General features: G+C 39.3%; 1 protein-coding gene across 3 annotated transcripts in view; it reads right to left on the bottom strand.

Annotated features, from left to right (window-relative positions):
• SEC24B (SEC24 homolog B, COPII coat complex component) overlaps positions 1 to 17,354 on the bottom strand; it is a 41,226-nt gene extending 23,872 nt beyond the window's left edge. For 2 of the 3 annotated variants that reach the window (XM_042812283.1, XM_042812284.1), the window contains exons 1-4: positions 17,218 to 17,354; positions 11,543 to 12,247; positions 5,495 to 5,680; positions 576 to 680 (exon numbers count right to left, since the gene is read on the bottom strand). In XM_042812283.1, coding sequence (XP_042668217.1) covers positions 576 to 680; positions 5,495 to 5,680; positions 11,543 to 12,247; positions 17,218 to 17,338 — 1,117 coding nt within the window. In that variant the 5' untranslated portion in view covers positions 17,339 to 17,354. The remainder of the gene's footprint in view (positions 1 to 575; positions 681 to 5,494; positions 5,681 to 11,542; positions 12,248 to 17,217) is intronic. The other variant, XM_042812285.1, reaches the window with a different exon arrangement.
• Positions 17,355 to 25,006: the final 7,652 nt, after the last annotated feature.

Genomic DNA, 25,006 nt, shown 5'->3' with positions numbered 1-25,006 from the left:
TGCAGAAATGTAATGAAAGAAGAAAGAAAAATGAAATAGATTAGTTTACTGTCTTAAAAAACCCAAACTTAAAAATTTCCAATATTTTTATACTTTACTACCTTAATTGTAAGGTTTTCCTATATATGGAATGGATAACCAGGTAAGTCCTGTTTAATATTATAAAAAGTAGCATGCAGTTGCTTTATTTGCAAAATAAACTGTTATCAGTCTAGAGTTCCATATGTTGGTATCTTCACTTGGTGATTTAAAACCTACTTCAAATATAAATACTAAAACTCAGTGAGTCTTCTAAGCTGAGAATATTACCCAGTGAGATACATTAAACATCTGGATCTTAATATGAAAAGAAACAAACATAATATTAATATGAAAAGAACATTTGATGACCACTACCAAACTCCCTTCTGTTTGCAATAGTACTTAATGTATGGGAATTCTCTAGTTAACGTGATACATACTGAGTCAAAATGACTTTCTGTCTCAAATAAAGAAAAATAATTTCAGGGGAGAGAAATATGGAACAAAACTTGAGTAGGAAGGGAATAAGATACTGGTGTAAAGCTAAAGCCAACCTGCTTCCTCATCCTCCTCATCCTCTTCCTCATCATCTGAACTTGATGACAAGGGAGTTGGTGCAGTGCTAGCTTGATTATTAACATATCCACCATACTGCATGCCTGTGAAGTGGAAAGCACAAACATAAGAATCAGACAGACAGGAAAGATGAGAAACAAAAGTCACAAATCATTGCAATAAAAGTGAGAGATATTAGCCATTCCAGAGAAAATCCCAACATGCAAACAGTTGAATGTACAACCCTATACGATCTAGAGAACTAGACCCACAGTTGATCTATGAAGTATACAGCAGAAGCAGTTTTTAGTGAGCCAGTGAGGTATTAGTAACACAGAAGTTAGCAGAAAGTTTCGCATCTGTGTGTGTAAATTATGTACACATAGACTTTCTGCATAGATGGTTAACAGCAGTTTGGCCTGGAATGTCTACAAAAAGCAACACCTATACATAAATGTGTTCCTTCTCAGATAATTTTGAATTATGTTATGAAGGCATTGATACTCAACTTCTACTTGGCACAGTTGCCCTTTAAAGCAGGAGGCATTCACTTTCAAAGTGTGAAAGCTGTCAGAAATTAATGAAACACACTGCTGTTACAGGGAATAAGAATTCAAACGTAGACTTCAGCAACACTTTCAGTGAAATTTAAACTAGGCAAACCTGAAAACTTAGTGTTATTTTAGAATTAGTGCCTAAATTCAAGCTTGTAGACCCATATACTTAAAAATTACCATTCACGTTTAAGATCTGATGACAACTCATAGACAACTCCAAACCAGACACGTACGGTATTTAAAACAAACATATGTGAACAATACACAAAAACAGCACATGCACGTATCACTTTAAAAAGAGTAAAGCACGCTGCAGTATTTTATAATGAATACACAATGTTACTAATTAAGTCTAAACATTTCCAAGAACTCTTAAATTTCCTTTGCTGTGGGACAGGGTTAGGACAGTTTTTGAAACAGGCTTGCAGCCAGAAAGAGACACACCAAAAAGAAACATAATTTCCCCTCCCAGCAATCTGGTTGACCACTATAGCAAAATCTTAATCTTCCAAACTCAGGAGTTTAGGATTTCACTCCCCACAGAAACAATGTCACCATTACACTGGACCGTTTTTTATCTTCACACTACATAGCACTACAAAACTGACATGGCTTCATGACAACTTGACATGACAACTTAAACAATCTGAAACCATCACAGTATTTATTAACCCCAACTGCAAACTCAAACCTACTACATCAACCTTTATTTTAATTAAAATATCAGGTACATGCCTTTTTTCTTTTCTTTTTTCCTCACGTAAGCAGCCTCAAAGCACTGCTTCAATTTCACTAAAGGAAAACAAGAGTCAAGGCGAAGGGCATCTATGCACAGTGAGTGTAAAAAGAAAACAGAGCAAAGGTGTATCACAGCATTCTTGGGAAGCTGTACCTTTCACACAGAGTTTAGTGCACAAAGTGACTGACATTATTTCCCTTCATTTAGCACATCACAATCTTACAACTCCAATCGAGTTTTTTCTCAATAACTAGGAAGCAGTGAAGACAACCACAGTATAATGTTTTAGTTTCTCTGTACAGCTAGCACCACTGTTTCGTCTCCTCATCTCCTGTGAAGGCTACCAGATGCACTTGATAATGATACAAAAAAAAAAAAAACACAACAAAAAAAACTTTCTTTGCCCCAAAAGAGAATACAGCTGAAGAGACCACGTCATTCTCTCAGGCACAGGAGAACTCCTGATGAATAAGACAGAACAATTAAATCATGGTGAAGGAGAAAAATCAACTTAAGATCACTGACATGCAATAAGTAAAAAATCAGAACAGGGATTGGTAACGAGACAAGTTACGAAGTGTGACAGAAACAGAGGTCACAACAAAAGCTCAGCACAGCATGTGAGTGCAAAGACAGATTCCTAACAAATATCACAGACAGAGGAGGATGGAAAGTAGATCTACCTGAAAAGAGCACACCAATGCAAAAATTCCAAGCACGGACAAATGAAAGGAAAGGAATGAATTAGTCATTCTACTATGCCCCCTTTGGAATCTTTATAAAATGCTGGGAAAAAAAAAAAACAAGTAAATACACTCGTATTTCTAGAACTGTTCCTTTTCCTGTCACTGGTTCATACACAAAGACAACACGTGGTTCAGAAAGAATACTGAAGATAAATGAAAATATGTGAATGACAGTAATTTAGTAATGAGAAACTATGAGGTCATTATGAAGTCTGGAAGCAGGGCTGGCTGAACTCTCACCTTACCAGCTCGGAACATTATTTTTGTTGCCAGCAGTAGTACAAATTTCTGCCTTTAGGATACTGCTGCGTTCTACCAGCACAACTGTTCAATGATGCAAACAAATGCATCATCTGATCTGGTTGAAAAATAACTCCATTTAAAAAGTCAATCTCAGATGCAGAAACCCCTCACTTTGGTTCACAGGGCAGTGGCACAGCCAGTAGGCCAGCACATGGGAGAAGGCAACTGAGGGACAGGCACGGGTGGCTGACACAGCAATTCAAGTGTGATCATAACTAATCATTCTGATTAGTGCCGTCTACGTAGCCAATAATTTAAGTCTTCCAGTCCTAAAAATTCCTTGCTTAAAAAAGGAAGGAAAGTGCTAAACTATACTAAGAAATCATCTGTCTGTGAAATAAGCCAGCTATCTAGATATTTTAAATAACAACCACTCATATAATAGAACACTTTAAAAAAAACTGTATGCTTATGTAGGTTAAGTTTCATAATAGAGGCCTCACCAAGAATGAAAATGAAATAAGGACATGCAAAAATAGACTATATTTTAAAGGTCTTCAGTTGCATAAGCCTCATATTTTCAATGCACATGCTATGAGGATAAGAACACTGTAATACTGCAAATAGTAATTTTTACTAAGTGAACTCTCTTCTTTATCTTAGCTTTGTATTATTTTCAGTTACTTATCAGTTCCTCTCAACAACACAGAACATAAGAGAGTACATAAAAAACATCCAGATAGGATATATGCACACAAAAGTCCATCCCTAGGATGCCATTTCCAAGAAGATTATTTTATCTGCATTACATCTGTATGGACATTTAAGACGAAACATCCTTGAATACATTTTAGGTGTTTTTTTTCACCCCCCTGGAAGAACTTACCCAACTAAGCAATTGCCATATTTAAATGCTACATAAGAATGCCCACACAAGGGCTTAAAACAAAGACACTAGAGACTTGAACGAATGCAAATCTTATTTCCAGAACATTCCCATGTAGACAACGCTACTGTTAGGATAAAAATCAGTCCATTTCACCACTGTATGAGAAACACGTGTAAATTTCTAAGAACCCAGAGAAATATTCAGAAGATATGTTCAATTTCTTCAGTAGATAAATTTCTACAAAAGAAGTTATCACACTTAACTGGTGCTAAAAAGGTATTCCAAGAATACATTATGCATTTCAGACTCCTACAACAGAAACTAATTGAAAAATGTTTACAAAGTCTTCTAGTACTTACAAAAAAGTAGAAATTTGCATTTGATGAGAGACAGATAAATTATTGATTACAATAATGTAAATACAATTAGCTCATTGCAAGCACCCAATGACTTAGCTACATATTCCTGTCATATGTACAAGCACAGCACTGGTTGTGAAGAGTGCTCATCCAGCTACATACAGCACAAACCTTAACTTACATATATGATTTTGAATTTAGTGCAGAGCTCAGCAGTGACCACAGTGATCCGCATTTAATTCCACATGAACATGTGATACATTACTTAGGAATCACTGCAGAAAACATGTACGTATATAGATAGATAATCTGCTATATATACATAGCACATTAAGGCAAGCAAAATTAAACAACTAAGTCCTTTTTCTCATCTGCAACAGGGTCATGCTGTTTCTTTAGAAGTTAAGCAGTGTTGTTTTTTTTTTTTCTAGCAAACACAACTGCAGTACAACTAAATTCTACCCAGTACCAAAGCAATCTACAGAACCGTGCAAGAATCAAGCACAGCTCTGAGTTATTTTCCTGGAAACAGTACACTGTATGTAGCACTTAGTAGCAATGAATAATTATCTTTGTGAATTGATTCCATCTTCTTCACAGAAATTATTTCTTTATGTTCCTCGCTGCATAGGCAAAAAGGAAGAAATGGAAGAGAAGGAGAAGTTTACACATGGATGTCAGTACTCTTAAAGTTAGAAATGAAAAGCACGCTGTGATTGCCAAACACTACAGTTTTGAGAATTATTTTGAAGGCTAACTATATCACCCTGTTCTGAATAAAACCAGCGTCTACTTCCACTCTGCACAATGAGTTATTTTTCCATAAGAATTTAAAATTCTGAAATTACACAGCAAGAAATAAAACACTGCAATACATTAGGTTAAGAATAGTAGGAACATAGATATTAAACAGCCTAAAAGGCAACTCAAAACACTGTGGCTCCATCAGTAGCTCCTGCAGTAGCTTTCCACAGGAGCTTGCAGCAGGTTTTACGAAAACAGCTACACTATTGCTAGTTTATATCTGATTTTGCAACAGATTTATTACAAAAGATACTTTCAAGCCTCTCTTCCAGGATATCAGGATTGTGAACAACTCTTTAATGGAACTAAGCGAAATACTTTGAAAGGAAGAGACATGCAACTGACAATAAGGCAGGCAAAGCCAGTGACAATACATAACCAGAGGAAATCAAACACAAGAGGGAAAAGAAAAGTAAAAAACAAACAGAACCAGAGTGTCACAAACACTAAAGGAGCTTGACAAGATGGGAGAAGTCGACTAGTGAGACAAATGCAAAAGAGCAATGAAGCTTCCAGCATCCAAATCCACACGTGGAACAGGGCAGAGGTCTGTATTACAATTCCCCATTCCCTTTTAGTACCTTCCTGAAGGGCTGAGTCCGGTGACTGTGTAATGGAGGGTGAGGATCGTGGCTGTGAAGATAGGCCTGGGGCCGGCGTCCTCACTGAGGATATCAGAGCAGAGGAAGCAGGTGCCCCAACCCCAGGCTTGGTAAGCTGAACGCTCTGGCTCACAGACTGCACGGGCTGTGAAGAATCAATGCCACCTGAAAACAACAGCAGAAAGTAGGAACACTTTTGGTTTTTTTTTGTATTTACGCAAGCAAATACACAATAAAAGCAATTATATTTAATGTTGATTTCACAACCACAGCAACAACACAGTACTTCACAGAGATGCCTTTGCACAAGTATTTATGAAAAAGATGGTCGTCGTCTTTAATACGAAAGGTTTGTACTGTAAAAGACTCCATTAAAATAACAGACTGCTCTGAAAACCAACGGCAAAAATGTTAGATAGTGCAACCAAGGTTAAGCAGAAGATAAATGAATGCATTTTTATTCCATTTCCCAAACACAATGCTTGCAGGGGTTCCTCTTCCTAGGCAAGAGGAATGCAGGGCTATCTCCCTACCCATATCCCTCTCACAAGGAGGAAATTTGCAAGTCATCTGTGTGTGACCAGGATCCTGTCTCTCACAGGTCCCAGGTATTGTACAATTGGTTACCTAGCTACAAAACCCATTTCTAAGCAATCTGCTTCAATCAGCCCTGAGTACTCCACAGAAATTCTGATGTTTTAAACATCTGGACTAGACATAATCTGCTTTTAAAAAAAAAAAATCAGATTAATGCTTTAAAAGATTCAACAGTCCAGTTGAAATTCCTATCAGATAAGGACAATATAAGTTCAATTAAGTTTGTGTTAAACAGAATCACTCTTTGTTTATAAATTGGCAAAAACATTGTATCATCATTCGTTTTAAAAGCAACTACTTGTTAAAAACCTCTGACAGACCAAACTGTTTAAAACGTGAATAAGAAAAAAAAAGATTTGACCCCAACTCCATGACTCAGCATACCAACACAGAAATTAAGCACAAACAAAATTCAAACGCTTACATTTTCAGAGTATTACAGTACAGAAATCGGTGAATGATGCATGTGTAATTTTAGCTTTGCTTCCCCTGCACAAATAACAATGCAGTACATACAACTTTAGACTTTTTCCTCAATAAAAGAGCTGATATTTCACAGGACTTTCTGCAGAAAGTTGACAACTCCTGCCTCCTTTAGGGGAGCAAATGAGGTTTAAAATGACCCTCTTGTTTTTCTTACTCATCTTCAAAATTGGCAGCATACTTTTTCCCATCTTAATAGCACTTCTATTTATAATGCAGATTTTAAGTATAGTGTGCAGTATATGTAGTATTTTGCAACAATTACCAAAATCTAGATTAAAACATTCTTCTCCAAAGCACACGCACACAGCATTTTGTACTGAAATATACTTCCTGTAACCTGCATTTCCACACAATGCCTCACGGACTCCTCTTGGAAGCACCAGCACCTTCCAGCAGAAATGATGCCTTGGTAGCTACACAGCTTCCTCAAGCAAGATAAATGAGATGACCTGGGAGGATCTGTGATGGTAGCATACTTACCTTGCTTTAGCAGCAAGAGTTCTGCATGGCATTTTGGTACTTTCCACACTTCAAGTCAATAAAGCAATGCTCACAGTTTCAAACACTGCCATAAAGCACTCAGCATGTTAACAGTGCCACATGCTTTAAGTTGAAACTGGTTTACACTTGAACTAGCTGAAGGTTCAATACTCCCCTGCCAGATACTAAATTCTTATTTTCAACCACAGGCTATCCAAAAATTTCATCCAAACTGATGTAGATCCTTATCTGAATATACCAATATACCAATATTCTCTTTTTCTTGACTGGTAGCCAGACTGTGCCTTGCAACACAAGCACCGATCAGTTCAGGATGGCGTACTACACTTCAGAGACAAAGCTGGACTGCTAACCAACTTAAGTTTCCTATTAGCTTTTCCAGGACAATGCTGGTTAGCCCACCAACGCTCCCACCAAGGAAGACCTTCACCACACTGCAACAAATACAAAATCCCATCTCAGTGACACAACATTCTCTGTACTTCCCCCTCCCCTACAAACCTTTATTTTTGCATGCTAACATTTTATTCATGCCAAATGATTCGGAATGATTCTTGGTTACAAAAGCCTAGCACCAACAGAGATGTACAGTTAAAAGATATGTTACAGAAACAATCTTTGGAAATGTGTGGATCAGAGGTAAAATGTTATTTTTCCTATACACTATCACCACAAGTTTTCATTTCCAACTTGAAGTAGCAGTTGACAAAGTTTACCAAAGTAGTACCATCAAGCTTTCAGAAGAGATTAGAGATCCATCTGTTCTGAGCTGCTATCGCCAGGATCTTGTTTGTTTCCACCCCCCCTCAACTTAGCATTTAATTTCTACGGAGAGATTTACCATCTCCTTGCAGCATCCTATCTCCACAACTTTCCTCATCTCAGCTGTTAATAAATATACAAGATAAAAACATCTGTGTTGTATATACAAGACTTTAGTCTTGTATATATATATGTACAGGATTATAACATTCCTACAGAAGTGAGGCAGCGAGGACTTTAGATCCGTCTCTGACATAAGGGGAAGACATGCATGAGGCCAAGAAATTCAAGTGTCTCCAGGTCAAGCTGCCTGCCTATGATTACAGCACAGCAGACAAGATCCATAAAGCAAAGAAACCCATCCATACACCCTTTGGAGTTTTCCCCTCAATGATGGGAGGAGACTCCAGTACGCGGGCATCCTGACTGACAAAACATTCAGATCCACACTACCTGGAAAGTACCAAGACAATCAGAATTTCAACTGAGATAAGCTGGAAACACAATAAAGAAAGCTACTGACCTAGAAAGACAAAAACCCTGAGCAATACAGTGTATTGTTTACATAGAACAGCACTGATCTAGACACACTTACAGTGGTATCTGCAGGAATACAGAATTTAAAATTACAGTGCCAAGAAGTCTTCTTGGTACTCCAACTAGCAATAGGAGAGAGTAATCAAAATTTATTTGCATGAACAGTCATAAAAAACACTTGGGAATTTCAGCTTATTTTAAGCAATTTTCAAGCAGTTTTGCACAGAAAAGACTGAAACTGATTTCTGTCACTGTTTTCTTCCTGAATATTTCATCCTCCATGCTGTTCTCCAGAAAATTTCCTTTTATGAACTGTTTATCATTTCCTTAGATTGCTAGCATGTTGTACTCTTTCCAAAGATGTACAAAAACTGGCAAGCCTTTTTCAAGTTTCAACTTTTTTTTCTTTTTAAGACAGCCAACACTCTGCATTCTCTATTTAAAAGTACTTCAAATGATTACAATAAAACTGCAGAGAAATTCAGAAAGCATTTCAGTCCCCCAAAAGCAACTCAATTATGCTAAGACCAAACAAGAGTTTGGCCTCCGCCATCAACCAGGCAACCTATCAGTGTTTTCAGTATATTTCAAGCCAAAGATATCGAATGCTATACTTCAACAACAACAAACAAAAAACCCAGCAAACCAATAAAAACAACAAAAAAACAACATTCCGACTTCATTAATGATGTCATTCTGTAAAATTAAATGAGAGGCTGGTAGGTCATGAATCCTACTTGGTAGTTGGAGTTACATCTGTATCCAATGGAATTATATGTGACAACTCAATCTGATGAAACACCTACAGCTACCTATAATGTACTGAAATACTTGCATCAGTACCACAGAAAGAGTGGGACCATGTCATTTCAGGCTTGATTTTTTTTAAATTACTGTGAAACTGCACCAAAACTGCTATTCAAACAGTATTTGTGCCAACGTTGGCAGTAATCCAGATTGCTTTCCCCTCAGTCTGCTAATGGTTGCTACCTTAATTTGCTTTCTCCCAGTCAGCAAACACAGAATTACTTCTATGTTGAGTTTCAACCTGAAAAATGGTTCAGACTGAAAAGAAGCTACGCTCCAAACAAATCTCAACAGAGTTCACTGTGCAGAGAGCTCTTTGAAATGGAAACTTGATATTGCTACCAGTTCTTTGAGGACGTATCACATATCAAGCTTAAAGAGGGTAGATTTAGTTGAATATAAGGGAAATACCTTTTACAGCAAGTGTGCTGAGGCACTGGAACTCTGGTTGCCCAGAGATGCAGTTGATGCCCTGTCCCTGGAGACTTTCAAGGCAAGGCTGGATCAAGCCCTGGGCAACCTGATTCAGCTGTGTATATCCCTGCTCATTGCAGAGGAGCTAGACTACATGACCTTTAAAGGCCCCTTCCAACTCTAAGGATTCTGTGATTCTACAATCTCAATCACTCCTTTAAAGCACACTGAAAAGCACAGAAAGCAAGCTACCAATGGCTCATAATGTGCTCCACAGTCTGGCCAGCTTCACCATCTCACCCATTATACAGTCCTTCTTTACAAAAATAGCTATGAACTAATAATAGAAAAGTCAGTCAAATTAATATGTGTTTAAACAAAGGACTTCTGTAAATTAAACTGAAAAGTCTGAATGTATAACAGTTTTCATAAGACTACTGCAAATGCCACTATTCTGGAAGGATACTGAACAAATAAAAAATGATTTTCATACAACTACTGCAGTATCCTGGAAGGATACCTGAATTTCACGAAGTTCAGCTATTGGTTCTATACTGAAGATAATTCAATTTTCAGATGTACTTTTAAACCTTTAGTCCTTGAAATAATTATTTTTATGCTTAACCTTTAAATACCATTATTTTCAGTAGCTTTATAAAGCCCTCCCCCTTCCTTCTTTAATTTTTTTTTGAGGGGGGGGAAGGAGGGGGGGGGAACAGTATTTTGTTTTGGCTTTGAAATACTGAGTAAACATGCACAGAGTACCACACAGAGGCAGAACTTACATCTCCCAAAACTGAGCTGAAGGATACCACTCATAGTTTGGAAACAAAACAAAACAACACTGAAACTAAAGACAACCCTGACACGTATTGGATGAACTTGATTTAAGCTAAGCTGGTGCTCCTACTCAAAGCTTTACCATCATCAAAACCATGTTCCTTCGTCTTAGGAAGCCCCAGCTACAAGCAACTCCAAAACCAATTTTGGTGCTGAACTATAATCCGAAATATCCGGCATAAAGAAGGCAACATTCAACAACAGCTCACTAATACCCATCTCATCCAAAAACTATTCATCTTCCACAGCTTACAAGTCAGAACTGTATCAAGTCAGAACATTACCAGTATTGAAGAACAATCAGAATTTTCTTCCACACACTATTTAGTTAATTCAGATATAGAGGGAGAGCAAAATGTCTCATTATGTAGGCCCTCCTCACACACATCAAATTCCTTCCACACTTCCTACCCTACTAACTTGTAGTCACCTTTCTCATGAAGCAGCAGAAGCTGAAGCTACCAGCAAGGACTGAGTGTACTTGCCTTCAGCTGGCACTCTCCACACCTCATTCTCTACTGCTACATCAATGCTAAAATAACATCGTTGTTTACAAAAAATAAAAAAAAATTAAAAAAAATCAGCTACAACCACCTAAATAGCTGTCATATGCTTCTTGAAAACAAAACCAAGCTAATTGCCCCCAAACCCACTTCAGTTTCTGAAGTGAAGAGAGAGCATGCGTATGTGTTCACTTTGGTAAAAGATGAAGAACAAGCTTAAGTCATAACATCAAAAAAAAATCTCCAGTCATCGAATAAAAAAAGTGCATTTGCAATTAAGAAATTGCACCCTCTTTCAAAACAGCAAGAAAGACTTCCCCTCTAAGTTACTTAAAGAATAAATAACAACAAATAACCTTTAAACTACCCCAGTAGTGTTTTTTTCTGTCTCTCTCAATAGAAGCATGTCAGTGATAGCATTAGCTGCTACCGTGAGGAGTGTGGTAACCAAATGAGAAAAGCTTCCAGAACCAGTAATTCAAAATTATAATATAGAATTTCACAGAATGATCGAGTACAAAACAACTAAAGCATGGGATTTCTGATACTTCCCAGGTGCATGCTTTAAATAACACCATACCTCTGTTTACTTGGTTGTTTACTTTAGCAACGGATCCAGTGAGATTCTTGCTGAGGTTGTCCTGAAAGGACTGAGCAGATGAAATAGTTGATAATGTAGAGTTATATCCCACAGGAACGTGCTGTTGAAGTGAATGAGGTACTGATGTACTCTGGCTAGAAAATGTATTTGTCTCCTTGAACTGTCCAGCTGCAGGAAGGCTCTGAGAGGTAAATGCCTGCCCATACATGCTGCTAGTAGCTGCAGGATAGGAAACATTAGGATACATGGCACTAGAAACCACGGGCATGGCGTAATGATCAGAATTAAGGGGAAATCCCTGAGATGCAACTGAAGAGCTGACTGAAGTGTTGTAGTGATCACCATATGCAGAATATGACTGCTGAGCACTCGTATGCAAGTAGGATCCAGATGGTATTGCTCCTTGAACGGGTCCTTCAGTCAACCCCACTGTACGGGGAGGAGTTTTGTTGTAGAACTGCTGTGATTCCCGTGTATTCAACACATTGGTTCCCATGAGTGGCGTCATAACATTTTGTGCTGGTGCTGAATAGTAAGGAGACTGATAACTGGCTCTATATTGATTATCCAAAGGTGATGAAACAGCTTTATTGGGCACTTGGGAATAGTGTCCTGAGGGTGCACTGTAGTTCGGAGGATGTGAGCCGTAGCCAGCAGGGAACTGCATTTGACTCTGCACAGGACCTGAAATGAAGAGAAAGCATCTCATGTATTAACGGTGCATCTGCTAGCAGTGCGAATGTACTCTGTGCTTTTTGTAGCTAATAAGCAACTCATTTCGTCTTGTTTTCTCTCCATACATTTAAGATAATGTCCATCAGCAGTACAAAATGAATGAACCAAGTACAATGCATGTAAAATACCACATCTAAAATCATTCGCATACACACAGAAGAACCAGAAAAATGGATCTCTTCCATTATAAAAAAAAAAAAAAGGTGCTTCCACTTCAAAATCCCTAGGTATCACATTTGTATTTTGATCACTTTAAGAAAATATTTAAGTAAATAATGAGCAACAGCAAGCCCTAAACCAGTATTTCACTATTTGAATACAACAATATGCCTTCAAGAAACTGACTATGGAAAACAAAAAGCTGCAGCCAGATGTATATGCTAATATACAAGAACATGGCTACTTGTCTCAATAAATTCCCAATATGGTGATCAAGATAAAGTGCTTCAGAGCAGTTATTTTTTTCCTTAATACATTTTTTTTTTTTTTTTTTTTTTTTGGTATTTACAGAAACCATCATTTTTATGAAAACATAGATTAGCTGACAAGTCACCTCTGTTTATTGCCTGGTATTTATATCAGGTAGAGGAGGTGTTGACATCAGAGTGTTTCAGCTGTCCCAGCAAACAGCTCTGCAGCATTAGAGATTAATTACATACCAATCCAGCAAGGGCTCATGGTGACACACCAAATATTAAGTAGGTCCAAATTTACTTATTATTCAAATTGATCAATGCTAAATATCAAAGTCTCTCTCAGTTTCTTTTCCCAACCCCTAACTTCTGTTTTCTAGTGAACCACGCCTGCATTTCCCTGGATTATTTCCTTTCTTAAAATTGCCATGCCCTGCTGCTTATATCACACTGCACGACGTTATTTCCCAGCATTTGGTGAACTGTGACATACTGTGCCATTCAACAGCAGACAAGAAATGAGAAATTCATCTTATTGCTTCCCTATTTTCACTGTGTCAACATGCGAGTATTACTTCTCCCATGTATCCTCCTCTTGAAGAATGAAGTTGTGAAGTCACCGCTGTCAAAGTAACATCCATGTGTTTTCCCACTAGGTTGCAGGGAAACTGTAATAATGACTTGTTAACAGAATCCTGTAAGCAAGGAACATAACATCCAAAAGTACTTTCTGATCAAATTAGAAATGCCTTTTCATAAATGATAACCCAAAACTCTGAGTAGAAGCAGCTAACAAACAACAGTAATGTAAGAGTGCCGGGTAAAGAAACAGGACGCCCTAGGGGAGAAAGCATTGGAGCTTTAAATACACAACAAAATGACAAACAGTTTTGAAGAGCATGTAGTTGTGCGCTTCTGATTCACTGTTATCACGAAGTGGAAGCTACCTTATAATGTTCTGTAGTTTATCCTCCTTTAGAGAGAATGATTTTCCAGTTAGTAATCCACTGACAACTACAGACTATGCTTACAGGAACTCGAACAGCAAAGCAAACTCAAAAATATACAAATAATTTACCTGAAGGCTTTCTGCTTTCAGCAGGTATGCTACTTAAGGTGGCAAGGAAAGCTGTTCCAGAAGCACATTCTACGCATTTGTTTTACTGTGTTGTGGTATGCTGAATAAATCAACTGTGCAGGTGTAATTTAGAAACTGGTTTAGGAGCACCTCACTTGAAATAAACAGTTGCATATCAAATCATCTTGTAAAGCCTTGAAGTCTCTAGCTCTAGTTTAAAAAACACAGATGTGATTGAATTACCAGTACAAAATACCAGTTTCCACATCACAGAATGCCCAAGTCATCTTTATTCACACTTGTAAACGGAAACAGCTATTACAAGTACAAAACGACACAAGAGCACACAGGAAAATCCCACAAACTCCAGAAAGATATCAATGATCCTTTGGATTTCAAAACCCTTAGCCTCTGAAAGTATGTTGTTATTTTAAGATTATCCCCATCATCTGAAATGAGCTTTATATTCATTTGATCATAAAGAACATGAATAGAATGTAACTTGCAGCGCAATTAGTAGCTGAAGCTTTTAATGATGACTAGATAATTGAGCCATTTTCAACACAGAAAATCTGGGTATACTTTTGCTGTCATTTTGAAATCAGGATAATTGCACGTCCCTGTGCTGGTGCTTCAGGCAGTGCACCTTCCTCCCCAAACACCTGACAACTTCCTTTTGAAAATTCTGTATGGGGAGTGAAAGCCTTACCTGCACATTGCAAGTGTACAGCTAACATGCCATCTCTACAACAGCAAGCAGGGAATCTCTCCTGCCATAGACAAATCTGTACCTCATAACACTGTAACATGTAAGCACATGTGCATTAACAGCTGGATGCCAAAAGCCTTAGCACTTTTTCAGAGAAAAAAAGTGCTGCCACACGAAAAACAAAAAACTGTCCCATCTATACTAACACCAACAGCCAAGTCAACTGGTAAAATTAGCCTGCTTATCTAATGCTGTTCCCTTGTATTTCACACACACATTTTCTTACCTGAATAATTCAGCCTTCTGCCAAGCATGTGTAATATACAGACTTTGAACACAAGCTGCCTTTCCAGCCAAGCTTCCTGCAACTTTTACCATCTCTTTACACACCTGCAGAGAGCAGGCAGCACAGCTCCCTCGGGTGTCTCTTACAAGAGGGACAAGGGGCAGCACTGCCCTGCCTAGTTCAGCTCTGCATGTCCTTCACTGCCAACACACCACCCAGCACACTGAGTCCTGCTGGGCTCTCACAGCAGCTCAATGATGGAATTGATCAGTTTCCCATTTCTGCAACAAATACAGGAATTTCATATCTTTATGCCCTTCTTCCAATATAATTGTAACTACCCAAAAAACCTGAAGAGGGATGCAAAACAATGCTAAATGACCTGATAATTAAACTGATAATCCCAAAACGCTGGCAGAGATACCAAATGTAGTTTCGTTTGTTGGAGTTTTTTTTTGTTTGTTTGTTTGTTTACCAACTACTTGCAGATAATAATAAACAAAGATCTTCTAGAGAAGCAAGGGAATTCAGCATAGCCATCCACTCAGCATTAGAAATGTCAATACATTAAGCTGTTAACAATGGCTACTGGAACAAATATATTGCTTTTTCATACTGATTTAACAAGCAATACTTTCTTAAGCTGACATTCAGAGTCATTCTCCTGTTATGTATAAAGCCACCTGCAAAACTACTATAATTTTGAGCCTGCAACACTTCATGCAGAAGAACTGTATCTTAAAGCCCCTGATGGAAGAACAAGAGGCCAAGCAAGATCCTCTTTCTTTTTTAAACACTGAATTTAATAATAGAATCACATTGAGAACACTGAGAAGAAAAAAATAATAAAGTAGGGGTTGGTTTTTTTTTTTTTTTTTTTTTCATTTTTAAACTGAAGTTCTGCTAAAATCATTGTCCCCAAATGTCTCAAATCAACGTGGTTACTCGATTGGGCAAATCCTATTAAAAACAAAGTGGATCATCCGTTTTGCTACTGCTGTCCATGCAGTGAGCTTCTTTCTGCAAAAAAATCAGCCCTGCTTTCATCAGTTGCAAGTAATTTCAAAAGCTTAACCTGAAAAAATCCAGGTGTTACGAAATTAAAACACAAAGAACACTCCAAACACCTGCAAGGACACACAACATCAGTTTTACAGCCAATATAGAACTAACTACATTCACTGAAGTAATTTACATTTAACTAATGTAACATCAAATTCCAAATTAATCTTTGTGAAATTCAGTTTCTATTTGATAGAATAGAAAATTCTAGTACAGTCTTCTGTTACTATTCCCCCTCACTATTCCTTCTATTACAGTTATAAAAAGTAGCTTCAAGTCTTGTGTTACATTATGTAACTTCAGAAAAGTAGTACTTAAAAGACTCATAGACTAATTTAGGAATTTCAGGCTGCTGGTGCTAAAATACATGAAGTGACAAATTCAGAGGTCTATATATACATGGAGCAAAGGTAATAGGAGTAGTTAGCGAGTTACACAATAAAGATGAAACAATTACTGAATAATATAAACTTCTCAGAATTAAAAAACCAAAAACATTTATTTGACTGACAGAAGATGACTACAACATAGAACTAATTAATTAAAATAATAAGCACTATGGAGAGTTATTTAAAATTGCTGTTTCATTTGGACAAAAACACAAGAATGAACAACGTCGGTTTCTGTTTGTTTCTAAGAAACACTTCCAGCTCACTGCTGATAGGTATCCAAGTCCTCATAACATTGTGCTTTTATTAAAAGCCATCGAGGATGGAATTTTCTACATAATTTTGACAAGTCTCAGCATTACAATATTAAAGGTCGGCAAAAGCATCTGTAGCAGCGGTTTCTCCCTAACGGGTACAATTTAACTACCTTCCTCATCACTCATCACGCTGCCTTCTGTCTGATCTGCCAAGTTACTCAAAGCCTACTCGAGAAACCTATCACCCAGCAACCCTTCAGACACGAGGCACATTCACAAGCCAAAATTTTGTAGGTCGTTACCCCACACACTAGCTTGTGCAGAACAAAGCCTGTACACACACACCAAAAAAAAAAAAAAAAAAAAAAAAAAGCGCAAAAAAGCCGGTTTATGACATAAGTGACTTAAAAATAAAAAAAAAATCCCCACGAACTCGAACACATTTAACCATGAGAGGAGCAGAAGAAACGCACGCCCTCCCCACCGCTGCTCCCCGAGCCCAGCAGACTCCGCATTTCCTCCCAAGTTCGCCCCGCGTTTTGGCCCCAGCCCAGCAAAGACACGCTCGGCCCGGCCCGGCCCGGCCCGGCCCCGCTCGACTGCAGACCCCGATGAGCGGCCCGCCGGAGCCCCCCATCCCGCAGCCCGCCCGACCCCGCCTCGAGCACCGCAGCCCCCGCGGGCCCACCCCGCCCGCCGCGCTAGGCCCCGCGCAGGCCTCTCACCGTTCTGGCAGTGCGGCGCAGCGCTCTGAGGGGCCGCGGCCTCCCGAGAGCCAACGGGCCCGCCCGGGTAAGCGGCGACGGCACCGGCGGGCCGAGGCGGCAGCCCGGTGGGCGCAGACATGGCTTCTGGCGGCGCTTCCTCGCTCCGAGCCGCTCCTCCTCCGCTCCCACCGCCGCCGGGGGACACCAGCGGGCGGAAGGCAGCGGACACCCCGGGCCCGAGCGCCGCTCCCGGCCGGTCACGCCTCCGCCCACAGCGCTCCCTGGTGGGGCCTCCGCGCGCAGCGGCCGCCCTGATCCCGCCTGGCGCCGGTGTGCTGAAGGTCGGCCCCGGCGAGACGAAGCTTCTCCGTAGAAACTATTGACTCTGTTTTCTAAACTGAACACGTTGGTGAGCCTCCCCTGCACGCTGCTGCCAAACGAGCTCCATCCAGTTCCGCACTCCCCACAGTCAGTGACACACTGAACCACCTGCCTCTGCCACAGCCACTACTCAAACTCTTGTGTTTGGGCTACAAAGGGGGCCTTACATTCTGCTGGTCACAGTAGCCATCTTAAAGATTGAGGCCAAAAGCATTGACTCACCTTTACTCGTTACAAGTGCTGGACAACTCAGCCCCCACATGTGCCCTGTTTTTCCTACTAGTTTTATTATCCATGTTTGCCCTTAAATAGCTGGTTAATTACTTTGCCAGTACGCTACACTTCTAATCCAGACCTGTTACTTGTTCAAGCCATAGAATCACAGAATCAGAGAGCGGTTTAAGACTGAAGGTACCTTTAGGACCACCCAGCCCCACTCTCCTGCCCTCTTTGCCCCCCCACCAGATCAGGCTGTCCACAGCCCCATCCACTCTGGACCTGAGTGCCTCCAGGGATTGGAAAGCGTGCAAGGCAATGCAAGGCATCCTTAAATATTGGAGAAACTATTTGAAGCAGTTGGAAAGTTGCTCAGCCTGCACACCTGGAACATTGTGCAGAGGTGTCTAGTACAGATCTCCATTAGAACTCCAGCCATGTTGAATCTGACTCTGAAAATAGTTTTCTTTCTACATTTTAATGACATACAGCAAGAAATATTGGGCTCAGAATGCAGCAAAAAGCAGGTGATTATTAAAAATCTTTTGCCTTCAGATACTAGAAGATTGGGTGACATGGAAATGGTGTGATGTTCCCATACCTGAAAGGCTCTAAGCATGTTAGACATAAGCAGGGAGAGCCCCATTGCCATCCAGCTTTGATTCAAACAAACTCTTGAAGATCCTCCCAAGGCTACATTGCTGTGATAGGGTGAACAAGATTCCCTGTTCTCAGTCCTGTTCTCTAGAAACCATCCTCCATCCCCAGAAAGTATTTGTATTAAATATACTATAGCAAAATTCTTCAAAGATGAAGACAGCTACTTTGTTTTTTCATTCTCAGTAGCATTTTGAAAGGTGCATGAGTGCTTCATCGTACTACTGCTGAGCTTTGGGATGTGGAAAACTGTATTTTAACAAAGGTGTTCCCTTTCCAAAGACTTGTTTCTCTAAGCAGCTAATTACACTGTGAGACCATAAACATATTTGATACCACAGTCTAGGCAAAAAACTGCAGTAACTGCTTTAATATTTTAGTGTCTGATCAAGCATAAGGGGATATATATCATTGTGCTAATACAGCATGCTAGAAAAAGGGACAACTGGATTTTCCCCATAGATTTGAATGCTTTTGCAATCCTTTCACATAATTCAATTTCTTTTTTTTCCCCCAAACAATTGCACAGTGGTTAAAGCTATTCATTCCAGATGTATTAGCAGCTAGAACAAAATCCCTAATGGAAGTCTACCGTAAACTCAAATCCAGTAATTTTATTTTTGCTCATTTATAATTAAACTAAATGCATTAGCAAGGACTGAGTACTAATGCATGCAATAAATACTATCACATAGCAAATAACATGCAAACTGTCTCACTGAGACTGTTACTTCTGCTTAGCTTAATAACAAGCTTATAGAAACCACAAATTCTTCATGCTTCTAGGGAGTAAGAAAAAGGCCAAGCAAGTTCTACCCACTTGTGCAAAAATAAGGCAAAACAGTAACCAACTTTACAATTAGTGGTTCTGTGATATTGCGCAGTCAACAAATACACAAAGCAGTATAGTCAGGCTGGTAGTCTATAAGACATAACCAAGAAGGTTATCATGGTGGAAATAGGTAATTGCTAACAAAAAAAAAAAATGCTCACCTGCAACCTAGGCTCACAGAAAAGAGCCTAAACAGAACTACCCCCAAAAAATGAGCCTTCCCCAGCAGCAGTCAGCCCTTAAATGGGGTCAAGGAGAGGTGCAGCCAGGCTCCACCCTTTCCGGTCACAGAGCTGAATTGCCTTCACCTGTGTTTCCTTGGCTGACAGTGCTTGCCTCAGATGATCAATCAGACGTTCAAGCCGTGATTCAACAGTTCTCCTACAGATATGCATTGCACATTGCTTGCATCAGAAACAGTGTTGCAAGCAGGAGCAGAGAGGTGATTGTTCCCCTATATTCAGCACTAGTGAGGCCGCACCTCGAGCACTGTGTCCAGTTTTGGGCCCCTCACTGCAAGAAAGATATTGAGGCCCTGGAACGTGTTCAAAGGAGGGCAACAAAGTTGGTGAGGGGTCTGGAACACAGGCCATATGAGGAGAGGCTGAAGGAGCTGGGAATGTTCAGCCTGGAGAAGAGGAGGCTCAGGGGAGACCTCATTGCTCTCTATAACTTCCTGAAGGGAGGTTATAGTGAGCTGGGGGTCGGCCTCTTCTCTCGTGTCATTAGTGATAGGACCAGAGGGAATGGTTTCAAGCTACGGCAGGGGAGATTCAGGCTGGACATGAGGAAGTATTACTTTTCAGAAAGGGTGGTCAGGCACTGGAATGGACTGCCCAGGGAGGTGGCAGAGTCACCGACCCTGGGGGTGTTCAAGGAAAGGCTGGATGTTGTGCTGAGGGACATGGTTTAGTGGGAGCTATTGGGAATAGGTGAATGGTTGGACTGGGTGATCTTTTAGGTCTTTTCCAACCTTGGTGATTCTATGATTCTATGATTCTATGATTCTATGATTTTCCACTGTATTGCTCTGAAATTCCCTTGATGTGCATATGAATGTCTGCAGAACTCTTATCCTCCATTTAAAACAATAGAAATCAATCAAATCAATAATTGTTCACTGATATGTGAACTACTGTGTTTAAAGATTAGGTTCAGCAGACCTAAGCATCTTTATGCAGTAATCAGAGTAATTTCATTTCAGTTTGGAAACTTTATGTCACGGATAAGAAAGGATTACATGTTCTTTTGGCCAGCTAGTGAGGCTTAATTACAGAAGCAGAAATGCTAAGTCTCAGCCTGAACCAGTGAGTGAGCACTTGGTGGGAAGGCAGGGCCAATCCGGGAAAGCCCAGGTGTATGCAATGTACCTGAGTAACTGGAAGGGGAGGAGCCAGGATCCACCCCTTCCCAGACCTCATTTAAGGGTTAGCAATGGAAGTAGGGGTACTTTTTGTTGGAGATTTCTGTCTATCTGAGGTTTTTCAATGGTGAGTAACTGGGTGGTTTTTTTTTTTTTTTTTTTTTTTTTTTTTTTCTTCGCGTTGCGTTTGGGTTTGTTCTCATTTGTTGTAGCTAAGGAGTTTGCTGTTTCTATTGAAGTACTTTCTATCTTGCTTTGGTTTCTAGTAGTTTTATTTTGATTTTGGTATTATGAAGAGGAGTTCTTTATTTTTTGGATTGTGAAAGTGTGTGGCATTTACATGATCTAGATAAATTAGGTTATTAAATGTCCAAACTTAGAAAGCAGAACTTACGTTTACAAGGAGGAAAAACCTGAAAACATAATCACTTTAAACCAAACTGAAGACATTGTTGACCTTTAACAAAATTCAGTTAAGTCCTTTCTAGTTTGCCAGAAGTAGAATGCTAAATTCAGGAGTTTTTGTTGTCTTAATTATTAATATATTACTGCCAGTCACTCTCATTCACTAATAAATTTCTAATTATTCAAAGGTCTAAAACTTAACAGAGAGAGGGAAATCAGTTGTGATACAGCTTAACTTCCTTGTGAAGATTTACTTTTCATGAGGCTCTTTTCTTTACTATTCCGGATATGCTCAATCTCTCTTCAGCTGATGGTAGGCAGGAGAAAAAACATTCTTTTGGAATCTACAGCTGTCTCTTAATGTCTCCTGCTTCTGGGTATGTAGTTGGGTTTGGCTTATGGTTAATGGAGTGTGATTGGCCAGCCACCATCTCCTTGTGTCACCTTGAGACTCCAAAATAACTTATTATTTTAGGCTTAGTAGAGAGTGGGGCTTTCCGCTGTTTTTCTGATGCATTTGACATTTTCAGGTTACCTACACAAGATCTGAACAGTGCTTAATTATTTTTATTCTGGGTGCTTGTACCTGCAATGGAAAAGGCTGAGAAAGCAATGGAATCTGTCAGCCTGTGTTTCCACCATCTCTCAAGGGACTTAGCTGTGCATTCTATGCAGTAAATACCTTTACTTATTATGTAGACTACTCAGTAAAGGGGACTGTCACTGCTAGTAGCTTGGTAGTTGTCCAGATAGCTGTGACTACATTAGCATCAACAACAGTCTGATTATATCATCCTAGGGTGACTGTATGTGATACACAACCTAGTTTTTCTCTGGCTATGAGCTCTGTGAACTGCTGTATCTGGTAAGTCCTGGATATGGCATATATTTACAGATTTAGTCTGAGAGGTCACAAGACTAAATGTCAGAGCTGTTATTCCATCTTGTAACATAATAATGAGGCTCCAGTGTTTCATGTCTAGTCTTTGATTTTTTACAATATCTTTTCAAATCAGGAAGTGTGACATAAATTCTTACTTAACTAGATTCTCCTGACTGGCAATTATGCCTGGTAAGCCTCTTGAGTATGCAGCATGGGAAAATAAATGTATCTGTTTCTACTGTAATAATCCTCAGTGTTTTCATCGGCTTCACGGTTCAGTCCTCAACATCAATACTTAGAGATCACCAGACATGCTGTGGCTAAGAGAGAACCTGCAAGTCAACTATATATGGAGTTCTAAATATTTTCATGGTTTTTTATAAGGGGAATTCTACGTACAAGATTTTGTGTGGGCTTAGAAGGCAGCTAACCAAAAGCAAGAGAGTCTGGTGTATTTTTGCAGCTAGTGTGCCACATAACAGCTGCAGAGGTGTAGCTATGCTGTGATCTGAACAGGCTGAGCTTAAGCTCATGAAAGCTTTTCAGTTTTGAGCTATTTAAGTTTTATGTCTTTCTGGTAATTTTTATAAGACCTGTAAAACTAATAAACCCCTGAAAGATCTGTTGCTCTCTGGCAGTTTGATATTTTATAGGTTTTCCATTAAGGTGGAACAATGACTCATCTTAAATCATTGCAATTCACTTATTTCTCTGGTGGCTCCAGATGTGCTACTTCATCCATGGCTTATCTTGCTATTACTTCTAAAAGAGCAATGTGGTGGAAATACGTAAACTGATGTCTAAAAGTGGTTGATTTTTCTGGATGTCTGTTACTGATCCCTTCTGTATCTTGACCTGGGTGCTGTGAAACGCACAGACTCAAGTCAAAAGATGGTTCCTCCCTTGCAGCACATGACTGCACAAGCACCACTGTGTGTGTACACTGCAGGTCTTGAGCAGCTCAGTCACATGGTAATACCACTGGCTTCAAAGGGGTTCTTGTGTGAATGGGGGCAGTAATGTAGGCTCATGTGAACTGTAGAACAAACCATTCAGAGTGAAGTAAAAGATAATTAAACCATTCAAGCACAATTAAAACTTAAAAGCACCATGCTGTGAATTAGCAGCTTAATACTATAAACCTCTGTGACTTCGCAGTGATGTTTTAGAAACTCTAGTTTTCTGTGTACATTTGAAACAACGTAAGAAGCTGAAATTGCCTGTATACTTATCTGAGGAGACTGCTGCCCTCTGCAGCTAATTGAAAAATTCCTTTCACAAGATGTGTTGGCAATATTTGGAAAACATGTCATAGCCATTAAATATAATGTACTCTAGTTGACCAAGGTGAGATCCTGTGCTGACTGCCTCATCCTCTGCTGTGGGGCTAACTATGGATAGAGCCATAGCATTCTATGTGAGTAAGAAAAAAATATATATATATACCTTTCAGTAACTGTAAGCAATTTATTCTTTCAGTATGGTTGTATAATCATGGTATTCTGTTAAATGCTACTTATTTAAGGTCACATTTATTAGTGAGTAAATGTCCACGATTTTCAACCCAGGTTAAAATTACTTTAAAAAAAAAAAAAATTACTTAGCTTCCACTGTGAAGAAATGGAATTAGTAGAAAGCTTTCATATTGCAACAGTAGAAAGTGATTGTACAACATTGCAGTCAAGAACTATGATGCTATATATATGAGGAAAAACTAAAAGTAACAGTGTCGTTGCCCAGCAAAAAATAACTAAGAGTATTAATGTAGAAAGGCATACTTGTTTAAATCTTTTCAGATATGTAAACTGCCCATTTGAAACAACCTGTAGTGTTTATTTGTTTTGACAGCCTTACTAGTCTTGATCTTGTAACTGTTTTAACTATGGCTTATCACCTATTTTAACTTCTTCCCACCAGTTGCCTCTGAATCCATGTGTAACATGGCACAGAAGTAAATTAACTCTGTATTTTTATGTTCAACTTCTGTTGAAATAAGCAGTGGCACTATAGTTTCAAATTCTCTTAATAAGGAAGGAGTGGAGTAAATGCTGCTTTTAAGTACATCTTTTGCTAATGCTGCAGAGTTTACTATCCAGCGACATAAAATAGTAAAAGTCAGTGATTTGCTTTGAAGCGCATCATATTTTTCTAACATAAACTGCAAGTTTTCATGTCCAAAGATCAGTTTACTTGTGGTGTGATGCTTTTGCTTTGAATAGAAGTGAAAATGGGTCTTTGCTATCTTCTAAGAGCAGCTTATGCTGTGTGGTTTCACCTTGCACTGGAAGTAGTGCTGAAGCAGGTCACACCTGTAGGAACAAAGGAAAATTGTTTTATAAGACCATGTGGTACAGTCTATGAAACTATTTTTAGTAGATGCTTGCTCTGAGTTAAGAGGAGCAGACTGCCATTTCTTTAGCTGTGGTGAGATGTCCCTGCTTTTAATCTTCTGTGCTGCCAGTTTGTTTCTGGTGAAGCTGTGACTGAGAATCAGCTACAGAAGTGCCTCTGTCTCTGGCTGTTGGACCTGAGTCAGTTGCAAAGGCTGTGCCTGGTCCAGCACTTTCTTATTTCTGCTCTTGCTTGCTCTTCCAGTGCATAAAGTTCAAGTTCCAGCCTTTCCTGAAGCAAATAGATGTCTAAAATATTAAGAACAGAGCTACAAGCTCACATGCTTCACCTTTCCCCAAGCTACATTCTATCCTAAGTTGTGTATTTGGACCTTGTTGGATGTACCTTTAGTTGTAACTGAGATCCCAGCCCTGGGACGTGTCTAGAAGGAGATGAGCATTTGCTGGTGCATTATTTTCTACCTGAGAAGAAAGCAGCTCTAGATTGACATCATTTGGAAATCTAACTGGATGATTTCAGTTTTAGGAGTATTTTTGTTAGCTCTTTGGGCAGTTGTAGAATATGGAAGTAAGAATAAGTGATAAAAGAACTGGTAACACCTGAAATGTAACCAGATGATTTTACGGCTCCTGTTAACCTCCTTTTTTGCTTGATGTCAGAAAGACATTTGTTTGCTTATCTGATCGACCCCAAAAACAGCTGTTTTCTTGTATTTACT

The sequence above is a fragment of the Centrocercus urophasianus genome, unplaced genomic scaffold (genome assembly GCF_019232065.1).
Source record: "Centrocercus urophasianus isolate 14NV4802_14NV808 unplaced genomic scaffold, USGS_Curo_1.0 seq_13, whole genome shotgun sequence".
Classification (NCBI taxonomy): Eukaryota; Metazoa; Chordata; class Aves; order Galliformes; family Phasianidae; genus Centrocercus; species Centrocercus urophasianus.
Note: the sequence above shows the minus strand (reverse complement) of the source record. Positions and strands in the feature narration are given on the sequence as shown.